Here is a 25,411-nt window from a genome sequence, read left to right on the forward strand (position 1 = left end):
CGGGTTTTACGCAGGCAGGGGCACAGCCGCCATGGTATTTGTTGTTCGCCAACTGCAGGAGAAGTGTCGTGAGCAGAATCAGGAACTCCACATGATGTTTGTTGATCTCACCAAGCCTTCGACACCGTTAATCGGACTGGCTTGTGGAAGATCCTTCACAAGTTTGGTTGCCTAGAAAGGCTCATCTCACTGATCGCTTCATTCCGTGATGGCATTCACGCGAGGGTGCAAGAAAACGGAGATACTTCTGACCCATTCCCAGTGAAAAACGGAGTGAAGCATGGATGCGTTTTAGCCCCCACCATCTTTTCCATTATGTTTGCTGCAATGCTGATTTATGCATTCCGGGACCCTGACAAGGGGGTATACATCCAGTTTCGTTCAGATGGCAAACTCTTAACCTTTGACGATTTCAGGACAATACGAAATTATTTAAGGCTCTTCTGAGAGAGTTCCTCTTTGCTGATGACTGTGCACTTGCCGCACACTTCCATGAAGACATCCAGTGCATCACAGATCGCTTTGCAAGGGCTTGTTAACACTTTGGTCATACAATCAGTCTTCGTAAGACCGAGGCCATGTTCCAGCCCTCACCGTCTGGACCTGCTAGTATTCCACCACCACCTGCCGTCATCAACAATGCAGAGATCAAAACTATGGACAAGTCCTGCTACTTGGGCAGCACTGTAAGCAGCAACAGATCTCTGGGTGCAGAAGTGATGTTGCGCATCTCAAAGGCCAACTATGCTTTTGACAGACTCAATATTCAGTCTAATATCATCATCGTAGATGAACATACTATAAATAAATAAACGAACGATCTCAAAGAGACTGTGGCAAGACCATGGCATCAAATTGCGCACAAAGGTCGCTGCATACAGAGCTGTGGTTCTGAGTGCTTTCCTCTACTGTTGTGAGACTTAGACCACGTACCGCCGACACACCCAACAACTCGAACAGTTCGCGAGATCTGCAACATCAAATGGCAAGACAGAGTGTCCAACTTACTGGTCCTGAAGAAATGTGGCCTATCCAGCATTAAGTGTATACTCATCAAAAACCAGCTCCGATGGACAGGACACTTTGTCTGTATGGAGGACAGCAGAATTCCAAAGGTGCTGCTCCATGGACAACTGAAGGAAGGACAACGTGACCAAGGAAGGCGTCTCAAGAGGTATAAAGACACCTTGAAGGCCAACCTCAGAAGCTGCAGCATCAACACTGCTTCCTGGAAGATGCCTCCCATGTAAGAACGCAGTGGAAGCAACGGTGTATCCAGGGCACAAAGTCATTCGATCGCAACAGAGCAGCCGCCATCCAGTAAAAGAGGAACCAGAGAAAACGAGGCTCATCCTTGCAGGACTCCATTCCATGCAGCGTCTGTGGACGACCCTGTGCTTCAAGAATTGGTCTTCATTCCCACACGGGGACCCAGATCAACAGATGAGCTGCCTACCTACTCATCTGTCGGACACGACCTGAGAATCCAGACCAGTAGTAGTAGTAGTAGTAGTAGTAGTAGTAATTAATAAATCAATCAGTGAATAAGTTTATTTATTTGTTTATTAATCTATTCATTTATTTTACTTATTCTTTTTCTGCCCCTTCATATGCGTCATTTCAATGGCATTACTCCCATGCCGCTCATCTCCGAGTACCCCATATGACGGTCACACCGGGTTTTGTTTGTCGCATCGCCAGCCTCGACAGTCCACAGGGGACCATTGATGTTAAATCGCCAGTAAGCCACACACCAGATGTGACCCTGAACTGCTGCCGAATCACTTCAGTGCTGCTTGGTAATGCCTGTTCTGATTTAACGTACTTAGGATACCACCTACTAAGCCCCCTACTGACGATAATAATTGCTTAGTCGCTGAGCCAGACCGAGTGAGCATAGCAACAATGACGATGTTGACGATGATGACTAATGATTATGATAACAGCAGTTATGAGGATGATAAGTGGGAAATCACCCATTCAAAGTGTTTCTTGTCTTGCTTCCCTTTACAGGCTGCCTACGGAAAAAACACGGATGTGAATTATCCATCCAAGTCATCTATGAAGACCAAGAGAAAAATGACTTCAACAGTCTTTTTAAAAGACTGAGTGGTAAGTGTTTTGTGCCCAGGGTCATTGATGGTTCATTATGTGCTTATTTATTTTTCAAGACTGTTAATGCTGTTGTGATGGTGTACGATTTGAGGCACAATAGTTGTTAGTTTATCATTTACGTTTTTATGTCTTATATTTGTAAGAAAAGGAAGAAGGAAGGGGGAGGTGGAGAAGCAGAAGAAGAAGAAGAAGAAGAAAGAGGAGGAAGAGGAGGAGAAGGAGGTCGAAGAGGAGGAGAACAAGAAGTGTTTTGCGTCGTGTACGGACGACGGGGCAAATGGCTTTTTGATTACCGTATTGTTCCATTGCCTGTGTAACAGGCCGTACGCTACCACTGGCTGGTATACACCCCATGTATACTTTCTTCTTCTTCTTCTTCTGCGTTCGTTGGCTGCAACTCCCATGTTCACTCGTATGCACACGAGTGGGCTTTTACGTGCATGACCGTTTTTACCCCACCATGTAGGCAGCCATACTCCGTTTTCGGGGATGTGCATGCTGGGTATGTTCTTGTTTCCATAACCCACCGAACGCTGACATGGATTACAGGAGCTTTAACGTGCGGTTTTGATCTTCTGCTTGCATATACACACGAAGGGGGTTCAGGCACTAGCAGGTCTGCACAAATGTTGACCTGGGAGATCGTAAAAATCTCCACCCTTCACCCCACCAGGCGCCGTCACCGTGATTCGAACCCCGGACCTTCAGATTGACAGTCCAACGCTTTAACCACTCGGCTATTGCGCCCGTCACTGGCTTTTAATATCAGTTGATTTGTTCACCGAGCATTTCTGTCTTTTTTGTATATTTAACAACACTTGTGTTATATAACCCAATGATTCAGTACCTGAACTGTTTTGTTTTTTTCTTTTAAACAGACGACACCAGTTACGTGTCGAAGTTTTCCAACGTGTATCCCTTTGCCACGAATGTCAACTTTTACAAACAGTGTGTTCCCGATGGCACATGTGATGTCATTTTCACCAGTTATGCCACACATTGGCTGGAGAACCTGTACGTTATTTCTGACTCATGTGTATAAACAATGTGAGCCTGTCACTTTCACCAGCTGTGCTCCACACTGGCCAGAGAAGTGATCTTTTTGTTTCGTTTTTTTGTTTGTTGGTTTGTTTTTTTAATCTGTTTATTTATTTATTTTTATTGTTGCAGTTATTACTACTTTTTGTCGTTGTCGATGATGATGAGAAGTGATGATGATGATCATGATGATGATGATGATTTTGTTTGTGGTGGTGGTGATGGTTATGGTTATGGTAGTGGTGTGTTGTTGTCAGTGGTGGTGGTGGTGGTGGTGGTGGTGTGTGTGTGTGTGTGTGTGTGTGTGTGTGTGAGTGTGTGTGTGTGTGTGTGTGTGTGTGTGTGTGTGTGTGTGTGTGCACATACAGACATTTTTTCCCCTCAGGAGTACGTTGTATTGATGCACATTATGTTATCCCTCGAGTCCCCAATGAGACGACAGAATTAAATTAAATGTACAAATGGTCAAATGTGTGTGTGTGTGTGTGTGTGTGTGTGTGTGTGTGTGTGTGTGTGTGTGTGTGTGTGTGTGTGTGCATGTGTGTATGTGTGTGTTTGTGTGTGTTTGTATGTATGTGTGCATGTGTGCGTGCTTGTGTGTATGTGAGTGTGTGTGTGTGTGTGTGTGTGTGTGTGTGTGTGTGTGTGTGTGTGTGTGTGTGTGTTTGTGCGTGCGTTTTCGTATGTCTGTGTGTGGGTGTTTGTGTGTCTGTATGTGTGTGTGTGCGTGTGTGTATTTGTATGCGTGTGTGTGCGTGCGTGCGTTCGTGTGTGTGTGTGTGTGTGTGTGTGTGTGTGTGTGTCTGTGTGCGCACGCTTGGCTTGCGTGAGGGCAGGGGACGTAGTGTAGCGAAAGGCAGTCAGCTGACCAAAATCATCTAATTAGAGTCTGGAGTCTGGAGCATCTGTCTCTAAAAGCAGGAGTTTACGTTTGATTTAACTTCCTCTTCATTGTTTCAGCGACATGACTTACAAGGACTGTTTCTACCACTTCTTTGCTTCGAAGGAGGAACGTGATTATGTGTTTCGTCAGGCTGAGAAGGACTGGGTCAAGTTTTTGGTGCTGAGAGCTAAAGAACTGAAACCAGGTCTGTGTATTTGTCTTTCTTGCCTCGTACGGTGTAGCATGACATGACATGATGTGGTGTGGTGTAATGTGACATGCTAGGATTTGGAATGCTATTGTTTGGTAATGTACGGTACGAAATTGACATGTATGGTATTGTGCGAGTCGAGCTGAATCGTAATATCTTCTTTATTTTCTAGTTCGTCAGGGAATCGTATTATGATGCATGGTATTGAGTCAGGTCGCTTCAGATCTAATCGTATCGCATCGGTTCATATCGAAACAGGACGTGTTTTGTCGTATACTTAGCTTGCACTGTGGGAAAATAAGGGGCATCTTCCAGTTGCAAATCATTCCGTTGGGATAAGAAGAAGAATGCCGTCAATGGAATGGTGTTATCTGGCATGATATTGTAATTTATAGTGTGGTATGGCGTCGTATGCAAATGTATGGTATAGTATGGTTTGGTATGGTATGGTGTGGTATGGTTTAGTATGGTGTGTTAAGATACGGTATGGAATGGTACAGCAATTGTGTTGTATGGTAAGGTGTGTTATGGTACAATACTACTACTACTACTACTACTACTACTGATAATACAGTGTGACGTCTTGCTGAGTGCTGTACTCCGCTACGTCAGCGGACTCATCACTCGTCACAAGAACCTGTAAGTGAAGCGAAACAAACACAGGCAAAAGGTATATGTCACTCAGGTTATCCAGTTTATTCGTGCACTTCCAAGAACTCCACGCCAAAGCAAAAAAATAACACACACAAAACACTTTTTACAAGAATGTATAAGTAAAGGTATGAAAATAGAGGCAAATGAAAATGGATTAAATAGTACACATCGATCAGGTAAACCGGGTTTTTAATGTACTTGCCAAGCAGACTACCCAAGCACAAAAAAAGAAAGGAAAAAAAGAAGCAAAGTCTTAAAGGGCCATGTGTGATTCCCGCTGTACAGAAACAACAAAACCAAAAACACCAGGTTGTGGAGGAGGTGGGTTGGAGTGGAGATGAGCGAGCGTGGTGGTACCATCACGTATACCTGCATATGACGACCCAAAACATATTTTTGCTTACCATCAGGAACGTGTACAACGAAATGTACCAAAAAGTTAGTCACTCCATCTTGCTCTCTCCATAATGAGCTTCAGATCCATTTTGTTTTGTTTCTGCTTTCCCGGATTCACACACTCCACACTTGTTTACTGAAATGTATCTCTGGACCTTACATTTGAAACGAGTCCACTCTTTGGTTTCGTCAAATCTCTGCACTCAGCTTTTTTCAATGTCGAATCCTAAAACTTACCTCGTCCCTATTTAAGATATGCATTTTTCTTGCTTTCTTTTATGCATATACAAATTTTGTTTTTCTTTTCTGAATCTGCATTGCGTATGCTTGTGAATGACGTGTGAAAGCGCTTTGATTTGTATGCATAAGTGCCATATACATACCTTATTGCCGTTATTATTATAATTGTTTTGTTTATATCATTGAACAACAACAAACATCCATAGTCAGAAGGAACGACATTACAGAGTCAACATTAAATTTCAAAGTCACACACTGGTTAAAACACAAAAATACGTTCTTCATTTGTGTTGTGATATGGTGTGGTGTGGTTTGTGTGTTGCGACATGGTATGGTATAGTATGATATGGTATGGTATGGTATGATGGTATGGCATGGTATGGTATGCTATGGTATGCTATACTAAGCTCTGCTATACTATGGTAGGAGGTCAGGTCAGGTCATTAGATCTGCTACTGGTAACCTGAAATCCAGTACAACCTGTTCAGGGTCGGATTGCCGGCGACTAAACCGGCACTCCCACCGCTCCCTTCCGGGACTGGTGAGGCGGGTGGCTAGACACCTTTATGGAATTAAAAACGAGATCTATAAAAGGGCGTCGGCTCAGGAGAGCCACCGACGGCCATCTAGCTCCACCGTGCTGTGTGCATGCCACACGCAGTTGGTCCCCGGGGTGTGTCTACCCATGCATGCGAAGTCTGGATCCGGTAGAATCTGCGGAAGAAACCTATGGTAAAACATATTTAATGGAAAGAGTACGGTAAGATGTGGAAGAGCACAGGACAGCTAGGTGCACTTTCTTTTCCCACCAGGAGGACTACTTTTAGCTCTGAATTTGTGCTGTACATCTCTGGAGGCCGCAGAATTGACTGATGGAGACAAACAGTTGGATATGGAGGCTGCTTGGGCACAGCTTCAGAGTGACAACATCATCACCAAGGTACTTCGTGTTTGTTGTGTGTGTGTGTGTGTGTGTGTGTGTGTGTGTGTGTGTGTGTGTGTGTGTGTGTGTGTGTGTGTGTTGTTGTTGTTGTTGTTGTTGTTGTTGTTTGCACAAGTGAGTCAATAGAAATGGTCAAACCGTATTCCTTGTTCAGAAATCTGTACAAAGAAAATTCGTTCGTTAAATTTTTATGAGATAGTGAGTCACAAGAAACACGTAACAAAGGCTAACCCCATTAGTGTGGAAACGACACAAAATAAGCAGTATATGAAATAATGCAATGTCACTCACCTCCAGGTGCATGATTCCTTATTTTAGCCGCTTCAAGCAAAGTTTCCCATGATTGGAATGAATTTGGAGAAATCAGACTCATTTTCATCACTTTTGTAAGTCTGCTGGTGGATGATACACTGGTCAGCTGAAGACTTTAATCCGGGTCTTCCTGCTTCAGGCGGAGCTTCTGCCATGATAGTACTGGATCCTTATCAATCAGAAGTAATTCTGGTGGTCAGTACTGCCCTCTCCCGGCCTCACACACACTTTGCGTTGAGGTCGGCTGTAATACAGCATCTTCCATTTTGACAAATCGGTCAGCAAACTGACATATTAAAGCATCAATTTTGCATCGTTGTAGTGCCCTTTTCTACGTCTGCCGTAATAAGTGGCAATTCAGTGTATTCCACGCTCAGTTGATAAACATGGCACGACTCATGTTGGGCAGAATACACAAATGAAATAGCCCACTAGCACACTATGCGCTTCACACAATACAGGTGGTTTATCACTTGTCTACAATTCACGTGGTTATTAGCACATTATCATAAAGCAAAACAACTTGTGTGAACTCAGCCCTTTTGATTCAAACAACTATACACTGAGTATATGCAATATACTTTCCAATTTGATTCAAATCTTATGAATCCGTTTTCAGGTCAGTAATCAAAAGTATATGATAAAATTTGGACCCAAGCATGAATTTGTTATAAAATGGCTGCCATACATGAACCTGATAGAACAATGAACTTTGTCAAACTAGTTTTACAATGCATTAATTAAAGAAAACTGGCTTTCTGTTTCCCCAGTATTAATTTATTCTGTTGATATTTCTATGTCCTTTGTCTTGTGGTGATACAAATTCATACCTCGAGTGTATTACACTTGCTATTTAGATGATGAAAAAGTGCAGTATAGTCAGTCATATGAAGAAATTTCCTACCTTGTGCATGCCAAGAAAGAGCCCCAAGTTTTGTCCTTTTTTCCTATTAATTTTATTTATTTACTTATTTATTCGTTTATTTGTGATCACGTTTGTTTGTTTGTTTGTGTTTTTTGTTTGTTTGTTGTTGTTTTTTTTGTTTGTTTTTGGTTGTTGTTTTTTTTGCTTTGTTTTGTTTTTTTAGTGTTTTTTGTTTTGGTTTTTTTTTAGGTTGTAACGAAGTGCATATTTAGAACAATGACAACAATAAAAAAGTGTAAAATATGGACCATGCATGCCCTATGTTCTTCTTCTGTATACGTCTTTGTCTTGTTACACTTTCTTTTCATGCCATGCATTAAGTTTATGTAATGTATTGTATTCGTACTGTTTAGTTATACTAAGATTTGTGCAATGTAAACAAAAATTGAATGAAAAAAAGAAAGATTGAAAAACAAAAATTTGGACCCACCTGGATTGACGTGTAAGTTCAAAAACATACACGGTACAGTTTATACTCACGATCAAGCAGACAAACCAGAAAAAAATAATTATCTCTGCTGGAGCTAGTGTCACTAACCAATGTAGTCGCAGCACACGTGTAATTGCCGGCTAGCACGTTCGCGCCTAATGCTCACATAACTTTGCCCAAAGGGAATAGGGGAGTGATAATTTCAGACATAAATAAGGAGTCTGCCAAAATGGGCATACGAATTACAAGGGGACACTTTCTTGTTCGTAGGAGGAGTACGAGAAATGTTCGTTCAAAGGAATCCACCGAAACTCACAGCAGATCAAGTCACCTTTCGAAACTGAAGACTCGCCCGCTCGAAAGGCCGGCTTACGTCTGCTGCACTATGAGGAACGAGTGGTCCCCAGCGTCTTCAAGACTCCCTTGGATGAGAAAGGTGAGTGGCGGGTTCTTTGTGACGATGATGGTGATGAAGATGACGATTATGATGATTTTCTCCCCTTTCTTTAATAGAGGTGATGGTAATAATTATATATGTTGTTGATGATGAAAATGGTGATGATATTCAAGGATTTTCAGGATGCTTTTGTTGATGACGATGGTGATGATAGAAAATACGAAGATGATTTAAAAAAAAATATATATATATTTATTTATTTTTGCTGCCATATTATCTGCACCGTTTCAGTGGCATTACTCCCAAGCCGCTCATTTAGATTCCCCCATACACGACCACACCCGGGTTCGTCCGTCACAGTTACAACGTCGGCAGTCCACAGGGAACCATCGATATTAGGTCGCCAGGCCACACACCAGAGGAGACCCTGCACTGCTGCTGAGTCACTTCGGTGGTGTTCAGTGGTGCCTGTTCTGATTCAACGTACTTAGGGCACCACCTTCTAAGCCCCCAACTAACGACAATAATGGCTTAGTCGCGGAGCCAGACTGAGTGAGCGTCCCTCCCAGAGTGGAGACTGCCACCACGTCCCCCATGAATCTGCCGACACTGAAGACATTGACAGGACTCATCCCAAGCACGGAAATGGAGGAGTATCGAAACTGAGGTCACCATGAGAACACGGCATGAATGGCCACAGACTTTGAGACTATTTTGTTTATATTGATGACGATGAAGGAGTGGGAGGATGACGATGATGATGACGATGTTGCTATGGAGGTCCATTTGGTTTGGGACTGCGTGACAAGGATGTACTCGACGCTTCCTGTCATAATGATATCCCGGCGTTAACCAGGCCCGAGAGATACAGACACTTGCAGTGTTGGTCTGGTAATTAGAGCAACACACCCAAAGACGCATCCTTGAAGTGGATGACACTCTACTGTGTGGTCCCAGTCTCCCCATTTAAGCCCACAGCACACTCAACTCTGGGGAGGGGCCGGTCGGGGGCCGAAAAACCCACCTCCGCTGGGATTCGAACCCGCGTCCTCCCAGCCGTCAGTCCGCGACGCTAACCACTTCGCCACGGTGGCTGGTACGATGATGAAAATATTGATGAAATTCGCAGCATTTTCCATTTTCACTGTTTTTTTTATGTGTGGGTAGGTGTTGGAAGGGTGTATGCGAATGTGTGAGTGTGGGTGTATGTGTTTGTGTGTGTGTGTGTGTGTGGGGGGGGGGGGGGTGCGTGTGATGAGTGTGTGTGTGTGTGTTTGTGCGTGTTATTATAATAAAGGCGTTCATCCATCCATCAGTGAAACAGATTCCATCAGGTGGTGACATAGGAAAATGTCAGATTTACAGTTTATGACTGTGAGTAGTGATACTTGCCGAATCTTCAAAACTTCTGATCGAAATTTTGCCATCAATGTATCGCCTTGTAATCTTCTGATGTTAACATGCTAAAGAGATTTTGTTTCTTTTTGCGGTTTTTGTTTTTGTTTTAGTTTTTTTGTGGGTTTTTTTTTCAAAACCCGCAGATTTATTTCTCAAATCATTGTATGATTTACAATAAAAAAATATAAAAAATACGAGGAATTTTGTCATCAACTGTGGAATTACACAAAGGTTGTGGAGATCTGTGGGCGTACTTTCCGAAAACCATTTTTGTTGGCATAAAGGCCTAGAGTTCTTATTCTAAATTGCGCAAGCATTCTGCAATACCATATCTCCGTCGTAACAGTAAGAACAATTTCGGCTTGGAGTATACCTGTAAATTAAATGAGCCAGCTGTACTTATCTTTACTTTCTTTCCATGTCCGAATGCCATATTTGTTTCAACATACAAAGCAGTATGGATTTCAATTCTGAACTATATGTTTACACACAACCTACACCTTGACACATCCAAACAATTTCAAAACCATTTTAAGAGAGAGAGAGAGAGAGAGAGAGAGAGAGAGAGAGAGAGAGAGAGAGAGAGAGAGAGAGAGAGAGTATTTTGCTGTTCCGTCTTTTTAACTCACTCAGTCGGCCAGTCCTCTCTTCTCCTCTACACAGACCCCTCGGATGTCCAGTGGGTGTCTGAATGACCCAACCTTTAGCTTCCGTCGTAAGAATTGTGGTATTCTTTGTCAACATTCACCTCTTCAGTATAAGAGCCTTCCTCTTGCAATATTTTGATGATGGTAATTGGGGTCAAAAGCTGTTAACGTCGTCTCTTTCGCCGTTCGTATGGAGAGAGTTAAGTGGTGGATAGTTCAGTTCAGTTCAGTTGAGTTCAGTTCAGTTTCTCAGGGAGGCATCACAGCGTTTTGACTCATCCATATACGCTTCACAACATCTGCTTAGCAGGTGCCTGGCCAGCAGCGTAACACAGCGCATATTGTCAGGCCTTGAGGACAATATAAAATGAATAAATGAATAACTAAGTAGCTAAATGAATAAATAAATAAATAAATACTACGGTTCAATACTTGTTTACAAGTCTGTACCAGTCGATTCGTTTTGTAATATATCATATGCGATCCAGGTCATCTTTCCATAATGTGTCTTGCTGTCTATTTGTGTTATCTGTATCTTTGATTTCCAGAATTTACATCAACTTTTTGACTGATAACTCTCCACAAAGCACCCTGTGTGTCTGTGTGTGTGACACATTGTGCACGTGTATATCTGGGATTCAGGGGCGACCATCCCCAACCCAGCGGGTCGCACGTTGCGGATAGCGGACGGCCTCCAGATATGGAGGTTAGCCCCGAATGAGCTGGCTTGCTAGTAAATAAGGGGTCCTGGACAAACTGGTGGTGTTGTCTACCAGGACGGGGTGAGGCTTCACGTGGCGCTGCCTCCTCTATAAAAAGCCCCACATGTCCTACGATGGAAACATCCAGGCGGAAATGGGTCGCATCAAAAACCCTAGCCCGGTAGACAAAGCTCGTTAGCCTAGGAAGGCAGTTCATCTGGGAGAAGGAAACTCCGATTTCAATCCCGAGCAGCTGAAGCTCGTTAGCCACGGAAGGCTGTTCGTCTAGAAGGGCAACTCCAAGCTCAAACCTCCGCTGCTTTGTGGCTATATCTTCTTCAGGTAAAGGCCAAGGGAGTAAACCCTGACAGAAAATCCGGAGTTGGAGTCCATAAGGCGGTCTTGAGTTGTAACCAACTCCTTTACGGCAGCTCCTGTATCGTCCCTGATGCCAGGCGTATTGGCTTCTGCTTTTCCCCTGGAGTCAACTAGAGGGCAACAGCTTGTCCTCCACATCAATCTGCCCAGACCGGCACCTGGAGAGGTCACTCTAGCTGCGCTACCTGAAAAGTACGGGTATTGATGTGCTGTCCTGGGAAAGCCTTGCTGACTCACGTGGACCCTGGAAATCTGTCATTCAGAGAGGGGTGAAACAAGCAGAGAGAAGCCGCACTGACTCGCTGAGGAGAAAAAGTGCCACACGCAAGTCAAATTCTGCAAACCAAGCAGCATCTATATATACCTGTCCCACATGCAGCAGAGATTGCCACTCCAGCATCGGTCTACACAGCCACAGCAGGAAGTGCAATGCCCGGCAGTGACTGCATTTCAGGTGCAGCCATCCTCTGTCGAGACGGAAGGAGGCCGACGACGACGACGACGACGATATTTCCACCTATGTGTGTGTCGACAACCCCTGAAGAGTCATTCCTCACCTCACTAACATTATTGACAACATTTCTGAAGTTGGAAAGTGGAAGGGACGTTTATACAGTTCGCTGTCCGTTTTTGCTTCAAAGATAAATCTCTGAATGTTGTAATTTTCATGCAGCCTGACTTTCTGTTTTGAATTTTGTGATGATGGTTTATTTTTCGAAAAAAAAAGCAACGCGAGCCTGAAAAATATATGTCTCTCTCTGACTGTCTGTCTGTCTGTCTGTCTGTCTGTCTGTCTCTCTCTCTCTCTCTCTCTCTCTCTCTCTCTCTCTCTCTCAGCATTATTGCATCAGAAGACCACGAGGTGATATCTCTCTGTCTCTGTCTGTCTGTATGTCTGTCTGTATGTCTGTCTGTATCTCTCTCTCTCTCTGTCTGTCTGTCTGTCTCTGTCTCTCTCTCAGCATTATTGCATCAGAAGACCACGAGGTGATAATCATGATGGCAAATCTTTAAGCAAAAATCACTATAAACAGATACAAAACTGCGTGGTCAGACAGGTTTGACATTTTCTTTTGTAGCCAGTGTTGCATTGATAGATGAATGAACGTAGCTTCTATTATGTGTTGGGTGGCCTGTTCATTGCTACCATTTTTCGACAAGGAAAGAACTTCGTTTTGTGTCGATATTTGCTTTCACTATTTTCATTCGTGTACTGTGATATTTTGTTCTTCGTTGAAAGTATGGCCAATGACATTAAAGTGTCAAAGTTTCAAAACTCTCTCTCTCTCTCTGTCTCTCTCACACACACACACACACACACACACACACACACACACACACACACACACACGCATATGTATGTATGTATACGCAGCTTTATAATTGTTGTATTCACTGTCATCTCCTTGTTACCGTCCTGACCCTTGCCATGACATGGACATTCTGTTGACACAGATCCTAAGGACATTACATACAGAAAGTCCTTCGCTGACAAACTGGTCGCTTCGAACCGTGTTTGGAGCCAAACCGGTTTCTACAACAGTCTGTCGCCCATGCGCACTGAGTCAGAGAAAGCCGCCATCTTGGAGGCCTTGTATGAGAGGCTTCACTCACTGGTGATGAGCAAAGATGTTGAGTCTTACAGATGTGATGAGTTCGTGACCATATTTGTTGCCAGGAAGGTGTGACAAGGTAACCAGTTGTAACTCTGAGAAACTGAATATCAGCTTAGCATGATTTCCAGAATGCTTTGATGTATTTATTAGGATGGAATTTATTGAATCCATTTGCTTAGGAAGATGTGTACACCAGAAAATGTGTTTCATTTATGAACGATGATGTCTTTGATTTATGAATGTTTATTTGACCCATCGTGTTAATCAGGATGAAATCTGGTGGATGCATTTGCTTGTGCCTTTTTGCACATACCAGAATATTAGTTTTTGTTCAATGAAAGGCTTGAATGGTTTCCTGCCTGATGCCTTGTCTTGATCAGGGTGTGGACTGGTAAAGGTATTTGCATGTGAATTTGTGAACAAATTGGCAATCATTTTCTCTGTTCTATATATGGCATATCCCAGACTAAAGGGCAAAGTCCAATCTTGAAGAATTGCTACATATAGGCCTCCTTACATTCCTTCCGAGGTTGTTGCTGTATGAATATGTCAATTAAAAGGGCTGTGCGTGGATTCATGGTTTCGTGGGTTGTTTTTTATGACATTGGTGGGTTTTGTCGCTATTCCTTTTATCCATCAGTATACAAGCTGATGCGAAACGCTACGTCGCAGTGGCTTGAAACATCGTGACTTGTTTCAACGAGGTTTAACTCCTCTTTTTTCTTCTTCTTCTTATTTTTATTTTTTATTCGATGTTGGTTACTGAAGGTTGGTATATTTTCCAGACAAAAAAAGAAGAAAAAAAAAAAAAAGAAACTGAGAAATGGCTATTACGTTATCACCATCAACACCAACATCATTGAAATATCAGGAAATGATACTTTGTAATGATGTTCAGAACCCAGTAACAGAGGGTATGGAACGGTTCCTCTTGTCAGGACACCTGATGTACGGTCTTGAAGAGCACAGGAAAAGTGATCGTTTTGTTTTTATCACCACTTGTTCTGCTGTCCGACAAAGAACAAAAATATTTGTTTGTTTCAAGGTAAACTTGCGTAGCTTCACCTGTGTAAAAAAAAAAAAAAAATCTTCAGCTGCATTTGTCTTTTAGCGGTCGGCAATGTCGGTGTTTTGGGAACAGAAATGCGTATTCATGGATCAGAAAAAATACATAAAGAATATGCTGCACTGCGTTTATGAATCATTATTCACGTGTTGTGGCCAGTGTGCGTTTTGAATGTATGTGCACTTTTGAATTTGCTTATTTATGTGTTTGAGTTTGCTTATTTATGTGTGTGAGTGTGAGTGTGTGTGTGTGCGTGTGTGTGTGTGTGTGTGTGTGTGTGTGTGTGTGTGCGTGCGTGTGTGTGTGTGTGTGTGTGTGTGTGTGTGTGTGTGTGCACGCGCGCGTGCGATGGTGCATGTGTGTGTATGATAATAACATAGGGCTCACAGCTCTTATATATATATTTTTTTCTTTTTAATGTACGCTTATAGTTGACTTCATCAAGTGTTTGCGCCTTATACATATTATTATTATTAGTAGTAGTTTGTTGTTGTTGTTTTTTTTAATGTATTTATCTATTATTTATTCACCTTTTTTTCTTCTTTTCTTTCTCTCAAGGCCTGACTAAGCGCGTTGGGTTACGCTGCTGGTCAGGCATCTGCTTGGCAGATGTGGTGTAGCGTATATGGATTTGTCCGAACGCAGTGACGCCTCCTTGAGCTACTGTAACTGAAACTATACGAGCACACACACACACACACACACACACACACACACACACACACACACACACACACACACACATATATATATATATATATATGTATGTGTGTGTGTGTGTGTGTGTGTGTGTGTGTGTGTGTGTGTGTGTGTGTGTGTAGTACAATTACACTCAAACTGCACCAACATACATGATTTAACAGCACTGGCGCTACCAAAATGCATGCATGCATGCACCGAAACACAGAAGACCAGGGGAAAATACCAACTTCCCATCTTCCAAGCTCTCCACACTTTCACATTGATGTACATTGGATAGATCATAGAGGTGAGTTTTGACACGTGGGTGAAGAACACTGATGCACACAGGAGAGATCAAACAGGTGAGTTTGGGTGCCAAAAGTGAGGGTTAAATTATATGAACTGCGATTTGGTTATGTTTGGCGACATTAATGGATTTATTCGCATATTTCGATCAAAACTGATTGATTGTCGATGGCTTGAAAGGTCATAAAAATATTATAAGCAATTCAATTTTATGCATTCTATTCCAACTTATCTATCAGTTAAAATGGATAGGTATTTTAAATACATCACAACAAGGTTCGGATTAGGAATATCCGACATTTTGCTACATCGTTTCGTTACCGTAACTTAGTACCTGTGATCTTATTTGTCCCTTATGTAGACGTTCTGAAGAAACTGAACTTCGCTGTGTGTTATGTTGCCCTGCTTTGAAAGACCTTAGACATCAGTTAATTCCACAAAAAAATATATCACACACGCCCAACTTTATTTGGTCTTGTTTTGCTGATGTCCGAGGCATAGGTAGCGATTGTAAAAGAGTTTACTGTTTACTTTTATACAGCATTTAAGATACGCAAATCATTATGTAGTTAATTGTTATTTGTTGTGTATTTTCAGGTTGTGGTTGATCACTCACTGACATGCATTGTTATCAGTGTGGCTTTATTGTTGTACATTGTTCACTGTATTCAAAGAATATCAAAAAGAACAGGTACAAGGCCATCACACCATCGATCGCCTCAAAGAAATAAAGGCAGAGAGAGGGAGCGGCCGCAAGTCTAGCATGAAAGGTAGAGCACGATGCTTTGCAAATCAAACAAATATCGGCATCATTTCCAAACCAACATTGCGCTAATTTCTTCAAAACGGAACAGAGTCTCTGTGGGCTTTTCCAAATACAATAGACTGAGCAACACACTAGGCGCCATGTTCTTGGCATCAGAGATTTTTTTTCCCATCCCTCTTGCGGCCAATCAGTGGCAGCCTCTGCGCGTGTGTGTATGTGTGTGTTTGTGTGTATGTGTGGGTCTGTGTGTTTGTGTGCGTTTGTGCATGCGCGAGGGTGTAAGTGTACGCAAGTGTCAGGAGAGTTCTGTGCACGTGCGTATGTGGGGGGGTAGAGGATGAGGTATGTGTGTGTATGCATGCCTACACTGTGGAAGCAACAGAATATTGGAACGTGCGGGTGTGTATATATCTATCTATATATATATATATATATATATATCTTTGTATATATGTGTGTGGGGTGGGGGATATGGGCGTATGTGTGTGTGCTTGTACAAGTAAGTGTGCCTCTGTGTGTGTATGTGTGTGTGTGTGTGTGTGTGTGTGTGTGTGTGTGTGTGTGTGTGTGTGCCGTGGAAGCTGCGATACGTAGCCTAGAAATGAGTGTGTGGAGGGGGGTAAAGGGGGTGCAGGGTAATATGTGTGTGTGAGTGTGTGTGTGTGTGTGTGTGTGTGTGTGTGTGTGTGTGTGTGTGTGTTGGGGCTCATGTACGTTTATGTGTATTTGACTGTGCTTTCATATCTGTGTGTGTGTGTGCGTGAGTTGGGGCTCATGTACGTTTATGTGAAACTGTATGCTTGGTGAATATCTGTTATGCATATGTGTGTGTATGTGTGAATGTGTGTCTGAATTTTTTACATCCATTTGCTTATTTATCGTCATTGTTGTCTTTAAAAAAAAAATATTTTATTTATTTTATTATTATTATTATTATTATTATTATTATTATTATTATTATTATTATATTATTATATCTATTTTTTCATTATTAGATTATATTATTATTATTTAGTTAGTTATTTAGCCATGTATTTATTTATTTATTTATTTATTTATTTTTTGTACGCTTATAGTTGACTTCATCAAGTTTTTGCGCCTTATACATATTATTATTACTAGTAGTTCTTTTTTTTTCTCAAGGCCTGACTAAGCGCGATGGGTTACGCTGCTGGTCAGGCATCTGCTTGGCAGATGTGGTGTAGCGTATATGGATTTGTCCGAACGCAGTGATGCCTCCTTGAGCTAATGAAACCGAAACTCACTGTACCGCCTTCATGAGGGGCCATGACCTTATTGAATAAATCATCCGTATCCGTATCTCTCTCTCTCCCCCTCTCTCTCAGGGCACAAAACATGGAGAGATTCAAAAGTGCACAGTGCAGTATATTTTGATTTTCTTGATTATACATTTCTGTTTGCTTAAAAAAAAAGAAGAAAAAAAAAAGAAAAAAAAGCGACGTTACAGATCGTTCAAAATCCGTTCACCCAACCGAAGATTACATTTGAATCGAAGAGATGTAGCTGCTTTATCTGAAAACAAAACAAACATGACCGATCTTCGCTGGACAGCTGGACAGCCTGTGATAAAACAAAACGAACAAGACGAACAGTCCAACAAGACACTTCAACATTTTTCATGCATTCTTCTGATAAAACGAACTGATACATACACTATAGTTCTATACATCCTTTGACAGAAAAAGTTTTCTGCACATACCCATGCTGCTGGTGTTGAAGATGGTAATGATGTTGATATACGAGATTTGTGTTCAATATGGGGAATACACCAGTCTTCACCAACCAATACCAGACAAGAAACATGTTACCCCTGATCGGGAAAAAAACCCACACGTCTTCAAGACGTTGCTGTGTAGCGTTTCCCGTTTGCTGGTGTATAGGCAAATGAAAGGAACAACAATATAACCCCATAAGTGTTTTGAAAAAGAAACTCACAAATACCCACACATACCCTCCATTTGATATGTTCATATAGCAGCAACAGTGGATTGAACGTGAAACAAAATATATAACAATGATTCGAGACTAGACATTGCCCTTTACTTTGGGGTATGTCACATGCACATATATAGAATAAAGGAGACACAGCGATTACGATGTTACCTCGGTATATTTGATAATCATGATTACAAGTTCGGTGAAACAAAGAAAACAAACCTACAAATATCTTGGTTGGACAAAGGTACATGTCTCCAACCAGTTGCTGTCCAGTGCTTCATGTCAGCTTGCATTCAGGTAAATTATATATGTCCATAAATAAACCTAGAAAAGAAGAAACCCCAAAGTCAAAAATAATTATAAGCTTAATAAAGAAACTACACTGAACTAGCAATAAATGATACGATTTTGCAAATGCAACAAACGGAGTATATGACAAGGTAAATATTTTCATACAAGTAAAAGCCCATTCACAGATACGAGTTAGCGTATGGGTTGCAGCCAACAAAGGTATGAAAAGAAGAATAATTTCTGATCAACACAAGGACGCGTTTTCTGAATTGTGCAAATTTACGAGCAAATGCCTGCACTGAAATTACACCCCAAGTGACACTCTCAATCAAGTCAGAAATCATTCTTGGAATAGAAAACATCAAGTTTCCTGGTGTGCACAACAGTGTCAATGAACGGCTTCACCAAACTGCATTCAAATAAACCCACAAAATCATGTTCGAAGTCATTCACAGAAGAAACCCAACTTCTCACAGTTGCAACCGATGACCCAGTCACACCTTCCTGGCAACAAATATGGTCACGAACTCGTCACATCTGTACGACTCAACATCTTTGCTCATCACCAGTGAGTGAAGCCTCTCATACAAAGCCTCCAAGATGGCGGCTTTCTCTGACTCAGTGCGCATGGGCGACAGACTGCTGCAGAAAGTGGTTTGGCTCCAAACACGGATCGCAGTGACCAGTTTGTCAGCGAAGGATTTTCTGTATGTGATGTCCTCAGGATCTGTGTCAACAGAATGTCCATGTCATGGCAAGGGTCAGGATGGTAACAAGGAGATGACAGTGAATACAACAATTATAAAGCTGCGTATACATACACACACATGTGTGTGTGTGTGTGTGTGTGTGTGTGTGTGTGTGTGTGTGTGTGTGTGTGTGTGGAGAGAGATAGAGAGAGGGGTGTGTGTTTGGAGCTTTGACACTTTAATGTCATTGGCCATGAGGTCCTTATGACAAGGATGAATGCGTCAACATACTTTCATTGCAGAACAAAATATCATAGTACACGAATGAAAATGGTGAAAGCATATATCGAAACAAAACGAAGTTCTTTCTTTGACGAAAAATGCCAGCAATGAACAGGTTACCCCAAAATAGTAACTACGTTCATTCATCTATCAATGCAACACTGGCTACAAAAGAAAACGTCAAACCTATTTGACCACGCAGTTTGTATCTGTTTGTAGTGATTTTTGCCGAATCCTTCTGATATAAATTTTGCCATCATGTTTATCACCTCATGATCTTCTGATGTCATAATGCTGAGAGAGAGATTCAAGATTCAAGATTCAAGATTCAAAATCTTTATTACTCAAGGATAAAGATTTTAGGCATCGCCCAGTCTTCCAATATGTCCTTGTGACAACAATAACAATACCAACATTAACGATAAGGACACAACAATAATAATTTTGTTAACACTGCTACATCTATTGCTACTACAACGAAGAATGATCACCATCATCATCATTAACATCGTAAAAAGTAATAAAAAGAACACATTCACACATTCATATCCGTACACATGCACACATTCTCTCCACCCAACACACACACACCTACACCCACCCACACACACACACACACACACACACACACACACACACACATATATATATATATATATATATATATATATATATATATATATATATATATACTTATGCACACACAGAGACATGACCGAAGTGAGAAACATATAGCGGACATAAAGAAAACAGAGAAGCACAACTTTACCATTGCACATATACAAAAGTGATTGAGAGAGAGAGAGAGAGAGAGAGAGAGAGAGAGAGAGAGAGAGAGAGAGAGAGAGAGAGAGAGAGAACTTCTTCGGGCTCGCATTGCTTTTTTTATCGAAAAATAAAAGCATCATCACAAAATGCAAAACGTTTAGTTTGGCTGCATGTGAATGACAACATTCAGAGATTTATCTTCGAAAGCAAAATGAATGGCAAACGTCCCTTCCACCTTCCAACTTCAGAAATGTTGTCAATAATGTTAGTGAGTTGAGGAATGGCTCTTCGGGAGTTGTCGACAGACACAGACACATAGTTCCACTGATACAGAAACAGTTCTGTCTGAATCGTAAATTTTATGTTGCATTCATCAGTTTCGAAAAGGCTTTTGATTCTGTAGATAGAAAATTACTGTGGCCTATACTCTGGAAGAATGGTGTCAAAGGTAAACTTCATAAATGTATTCATTGCATTATGTCAGTGTCAAAGCAAGAATTAGATGTAGTGTTGAATTGACTGATTGCATTAACTGTACCCGAGGCGTGAAACAAGGAGACGCCTGTAGTCCTGTTTTATTATTATTTGTATTCATTAACGAGTTAGCATTAGAAATTGTTAGAGAGGGACAGCATGGTGCAACATTCACACATGACAATTTAGAGTTGTTTTTATTGTTATTGGCTGATGATGTTGCCTTATTGTCTGAAAACGTTACCGTTATTGGCTTACAAATGCAGTTGAATAGTTTGTCTCGTGCAGCCTCTGCACTACACTTAAAAGTGAACATGGATAAAAGTATTATCATTGTATTCAGAAAGGGGTGTTACTTAGCTGTCAGAAAAAGATGGATTTATAATGGAGTATCTATGCCTGTAGTGAATGCATACAAATATTTAGGAATTTATTTTACTACTAAGACTGAGTTTTGTGGCAGCATGTGGTGACTTAATAGAGCCAAACACGCATTGTCTATTCTACGGAAATTATACAAGCTGAAAAAATAATTCCCTGAATACGCTTTTAAAATTTTTGATTCACAAGTTCAACCCAATTTACAATATGGTGCTGAGATATGGGGTTTAGATAATGCAGCAGTTCTTTGTACATTTGTTTGCGCTCACGAGATTTTTAGGAGTAGAAATGCGAACACCTAACGATTTTGTATGTGGAGAAACAAACAGGTACCCTAATTATATAAGATATGGCAAGATTCAGGCTTGGTATTTCTGAAATTGCAATACATTATTACCGATATAGAATTCGTAATGCAACTAAGGTGCAAACTTTGCAACAAGGAGGAAGAAAATGAAGTACATTTCGTCCTAACTTGTCCTGTCCTGCGTGACTTAAGAACAAAGTATATATCATCCAAATTCTGTAAATTTCTCAGTCAGCATAGATTAGTATTACCCTTGGCTTCTCGGCGTGATCATACCATTCGTAATTTGTCATTTTATTTGTTTAAAGCATTCAGACTGCAATTAACTCTGATGTATTAGAATACTGAAGTTTGTTCTTGATAACATGCCCGCTTATTTCTTGGTGATTTTCTTACATGATCATGTGTATGTATCCATTCATAAGGGGCAATGGCCTATACATGAATACATTTTCCGCATCCGTATCCGTACCTCTCTCTCACTCTCTCTCTCTCTCTCTAAAAATGGTTTTGCAATTGTTTGGACGTGTCTATACTGTTTGATATCTTTAACCAAACTGGCGCCCAGATTTAGAAAGAAAGTAAAGATAAGTACAGCTGGCTCAGTTCATTTACAGGTATACTCCAAGCCGAAATTGTTCTTACTGTTACGACAGAGATATGGCATTGCAGAATGTTTGCGCAATTTAGATTAAGAACTCTTGGTCTTTATGCCAACAAAAATGGTTTATGCAAGGTAAAACCACAGATCTCCACACCCTTTGTGTAATTCCACAGTTTATGATAGAATTCATCGTACGTTTGATAGTAAATCATGCGATGATTTGGGAAGTAAATGTGTGTTTTTTGCAAAAAGAAACAAAATCTCTTTAGCATGTTAACATCAGAAGATTACAAAGTGATATCTTGATGGCAAAATTACGATCAGAAGTTTTGAAGATTTGGCAAGAATCACTACACACAGTTACAAACTGAAGATCTGACATTTTCCTATGTCACCACCTGATGGAATCTGTTTCACTGATGGATGAATGGACGCCTTTATAATAATGTCCTGGGTGGCCTGTTGGTTGCTACCTGTTTTATCAAGGAAAAAAAATCCTTTTTATCAGTATGTACTCTCATCGTTTCATTTCTTTATCATAAGCTCTATGGCTGACTATAGGATCTGCAGCATACAGCTGCCTTCATGGCGGAGACTGGAGTGCTCATCTGACGAGCGAGAAGAAGAAAATATTATTTTATACTGCATATAAAAAAAAAGGGAAAAAAGAAATGAAAAAAGTTGACACATTCAAATAAATGGCTACTGAACACATATTCAGACACTGACATACAAACACACACGCACTGATATACAGACAGAGACAGAGAGAGACACCGATATACACAGTCATGCTGAAGAACAGATTGACATAGCCTCAAACATACACGCAATTACACATGTATACGCATGCACACACACACACATCACACACGTATACACACACACACACACACACACACACACACACACACACATGTATATATATATATATATATATATAGATAGATAGATAGATAGATAGATAGATAGATAGATAGATATAGATATAGATATAGATATATATATATATATATATATATATATATATATATATATACACCCACACTGACACATCCACACACACGTTTCCAACACCCACCTGCACCTAACAACAGTGAAAATCGAAAATGCTACGGATTTCATCAATATTTTCATCATATCACCACTCGTCATCAACAAAAACATCCTAAATTCCTTATTGTCATCACCATTCTCATCATCATATATTTAGTTATTACCATCACTGCTATAAAAAAAAACCATCATAATCGTTATCAACATCACCATCATCTTCAAGAGAAGAAATAAAAACCCGCCACTCACCTTTCTCATCCAAGGGAGTCTTGAAGACGCTGGGGACCACTCGTTCCTCATAGTGCAGCAGACGTAAGCCGGTCTTTCGAGCGGGCGAGTCTTCAGTTTCGAAAGGTGACTTGATCTGCTGTGAGTTTCGGTGGATTCCTTTGAACGAACATTTGTCGTACTCCTCCTACGGACAAGGAAGTGTCCCCTTTAATTCGTATGCCCATTTCATGTAAAGTACATTACTGCCATCATTGATGGAAGAAAAGGTGACTGAAATAAGAACAATGTCCTGTGTTCATTGTAAAATATATTGTGTACACCTACTGACATATATATATATATATATATATATATATATATATATATATATATATATATATATATATAATAAAAGTGGCTTCTATATTCATGCTGCTCTGGTCGAACATGACTTCATCAAAGGGCAACAGGTGAGTGATAATTAATCAGTTAAGCTAATCTTACACTATAAAAGTGTGATTTTTTTTTAAATGTCAGAACGTGTATAGCGGTAATCAGTAGGGAACGCTCTCGCCTGTCATCACTTAATATCAGGTAATTAGTAAGGAGTGAGTTAATGGGAATGTTGACGGAGGATGAAGGTGCTTACATTCCCTTAATAATATCCCCATGGTGATTCCACTATCCCACTCTGTAAGTCGTAAGTAGTGACCACACTGCTCTGAATATTGCAGGATAGTACATCCGTGCCTAATGCTCACGTAACTTCTTCCTCCGTCTTAATAGGCTCGTTATAATTGCAGTTAAACTACATCTTCTTAGCGTGAGCCTTGTTTAATTGGTTCACTAACAATTAGTTCATTTTCTGAAGGTGAGAGACATTGCATCATTTCATACACTACTCATTTGGGTCGTTTCCACACTGATGGGGATAGCCTTTGTTATGCGTTTCTTGTGACTCACTATCTTATTAAAATTTTGACGAAGATTTAATTAATTAATTTTTTTTGTATAGATTTTTGAACAAGGAACACGATTTGATCATTTTTTTTGACTAACTTGTGTAATCAACACACACACACACACACACACACACACACACACACACACACACACACACACACACACACACACACACACACACACACACGAAGTACCTTGGTGATGATGTTGTCACTCTGAAGCTGCGCCCAAGCAGCCTCCATATCCAACTGCATGTCTCCATCAGTCAATTCTGCGGCCTTGGAAATACGTGACTTGTTCTCCGCGTGGTCCTCCAGAGATTTAAAGCAACAATTTTGAGCCAGAAGTAGTCCCCCTGGTGGGAATAGAAAGTGTACCATGCTGTTCTGTGCTGTTCCACACTTTAGCGTACTCTTGCTATAAAATATGTTTTACCATAGCATAGCATAGCATAGCATAGCAAAGCATGGCATAGCATAGCATAGCATACCATACCACACCATACCATACCATCATAGCATAGCATAGCATACCATACCATACCATACCATACCATGTCGCAACACACAAACCACACCACACCATATCACAACACACCCCGTCATACAAATGAAGAACGTATTTTTGTGTTTTACCCAGTGTGTGACTTTGAAATTTAATGTTGACTCTGTAATGTCGTTCCTTCTGACTATGGATGTTTGTTGTTGTTCAATTATAGAAGAAGAAAAAAGATGATAACAGCAATAAGGTATGTATATGGCACCTGTGGACACAAATCACGCAAGTTATTTATAAACATACATAATACAGATTCATAGAAAAAAAAACACACACACAAAAATTGTATATGCATAAAAGAAAGCAAGAAAAATGCATATTTCAGAACGAAGGCGGTATTTTGGAAAAACAGGTAAGTTTTAGGGTCAGACTTTGGAAAAAGCTGAGTGCAAAGATTTGACGAAATCAAAGAGTGGACTCGTTCCAAATGTAAGGTCTGGAGATAAAGTTCGGTGAACAAGTGTGGAGTGTGTGAATCCGGGAATGCAGAAACAAAATGGATCTGAAACTGATTTTGGAGAGAGCAAGCTGGAGTGACTAACATTTTGGTAAATTTCGTTGTACACATTTATGATGGTAAGCAAAAATATGTTTTGGGTTGTCATATGCAGGTATACGTGATGGTACCACCACGCTCGCTTATCTCCACTCCAACCCACCTCCTCCATAACCTGGTGTTTTTGGTTTTGTTGTTTCTGTACAGCGGGAATCACACATGGCCCTTTAAGACTTTGCTTTTTTTTTTCCTTTCTTTTTTGTGCTTGGG

The 25,411-nt window shown here is 40.9% G+C and overlaps 1 protein-coding gene across 1 annotated transcript in view; it reads right to left on the bottom strand.

Annotated features, from left to right (window-relative positions):
• Positions 1-18,847: 18,847 nt before the first annotated feature.
• The window catches only part of LOC143297691 (uncharacterized), a 19,356-nt gene continuing 12,792 nt past the window's right edge, over positions 18,848-25,411 (bottom strand). The window contains exons 7-9 of the mRNA XM_076610111.1: positions 24,282-24,442; positions 23,164-23,329; positions 18,848-19,080 (exon numbers count right to left, since the gene is read on the bottom strand). Of these exons, the coding sequence (XP_076466226.1) occupies positions 18,848-19,080; positions 23,164-23,329; positions 24,282-24,442 (560 nt within the window). The remainder of the gene's footprint in view (positions 19,081-23,163; positions 23,330-24,281; positions 24,443-25,411) is intronic.

This window comes from Babylonia areolata, chromosome 23, assembly GCF_041734735.1.
Source record: "Babylonia areolata isolate BAREFJ2019XMU chromosome 23, ASM4173473v1, whole genome shotgun sequence".
Taxonomy (NCBI): Eukaryota; Metazoa; Mollusca; class Gastropoda; order Neogastropoda; family Buccinidae; genus Babylonia; species Babylonia areolata.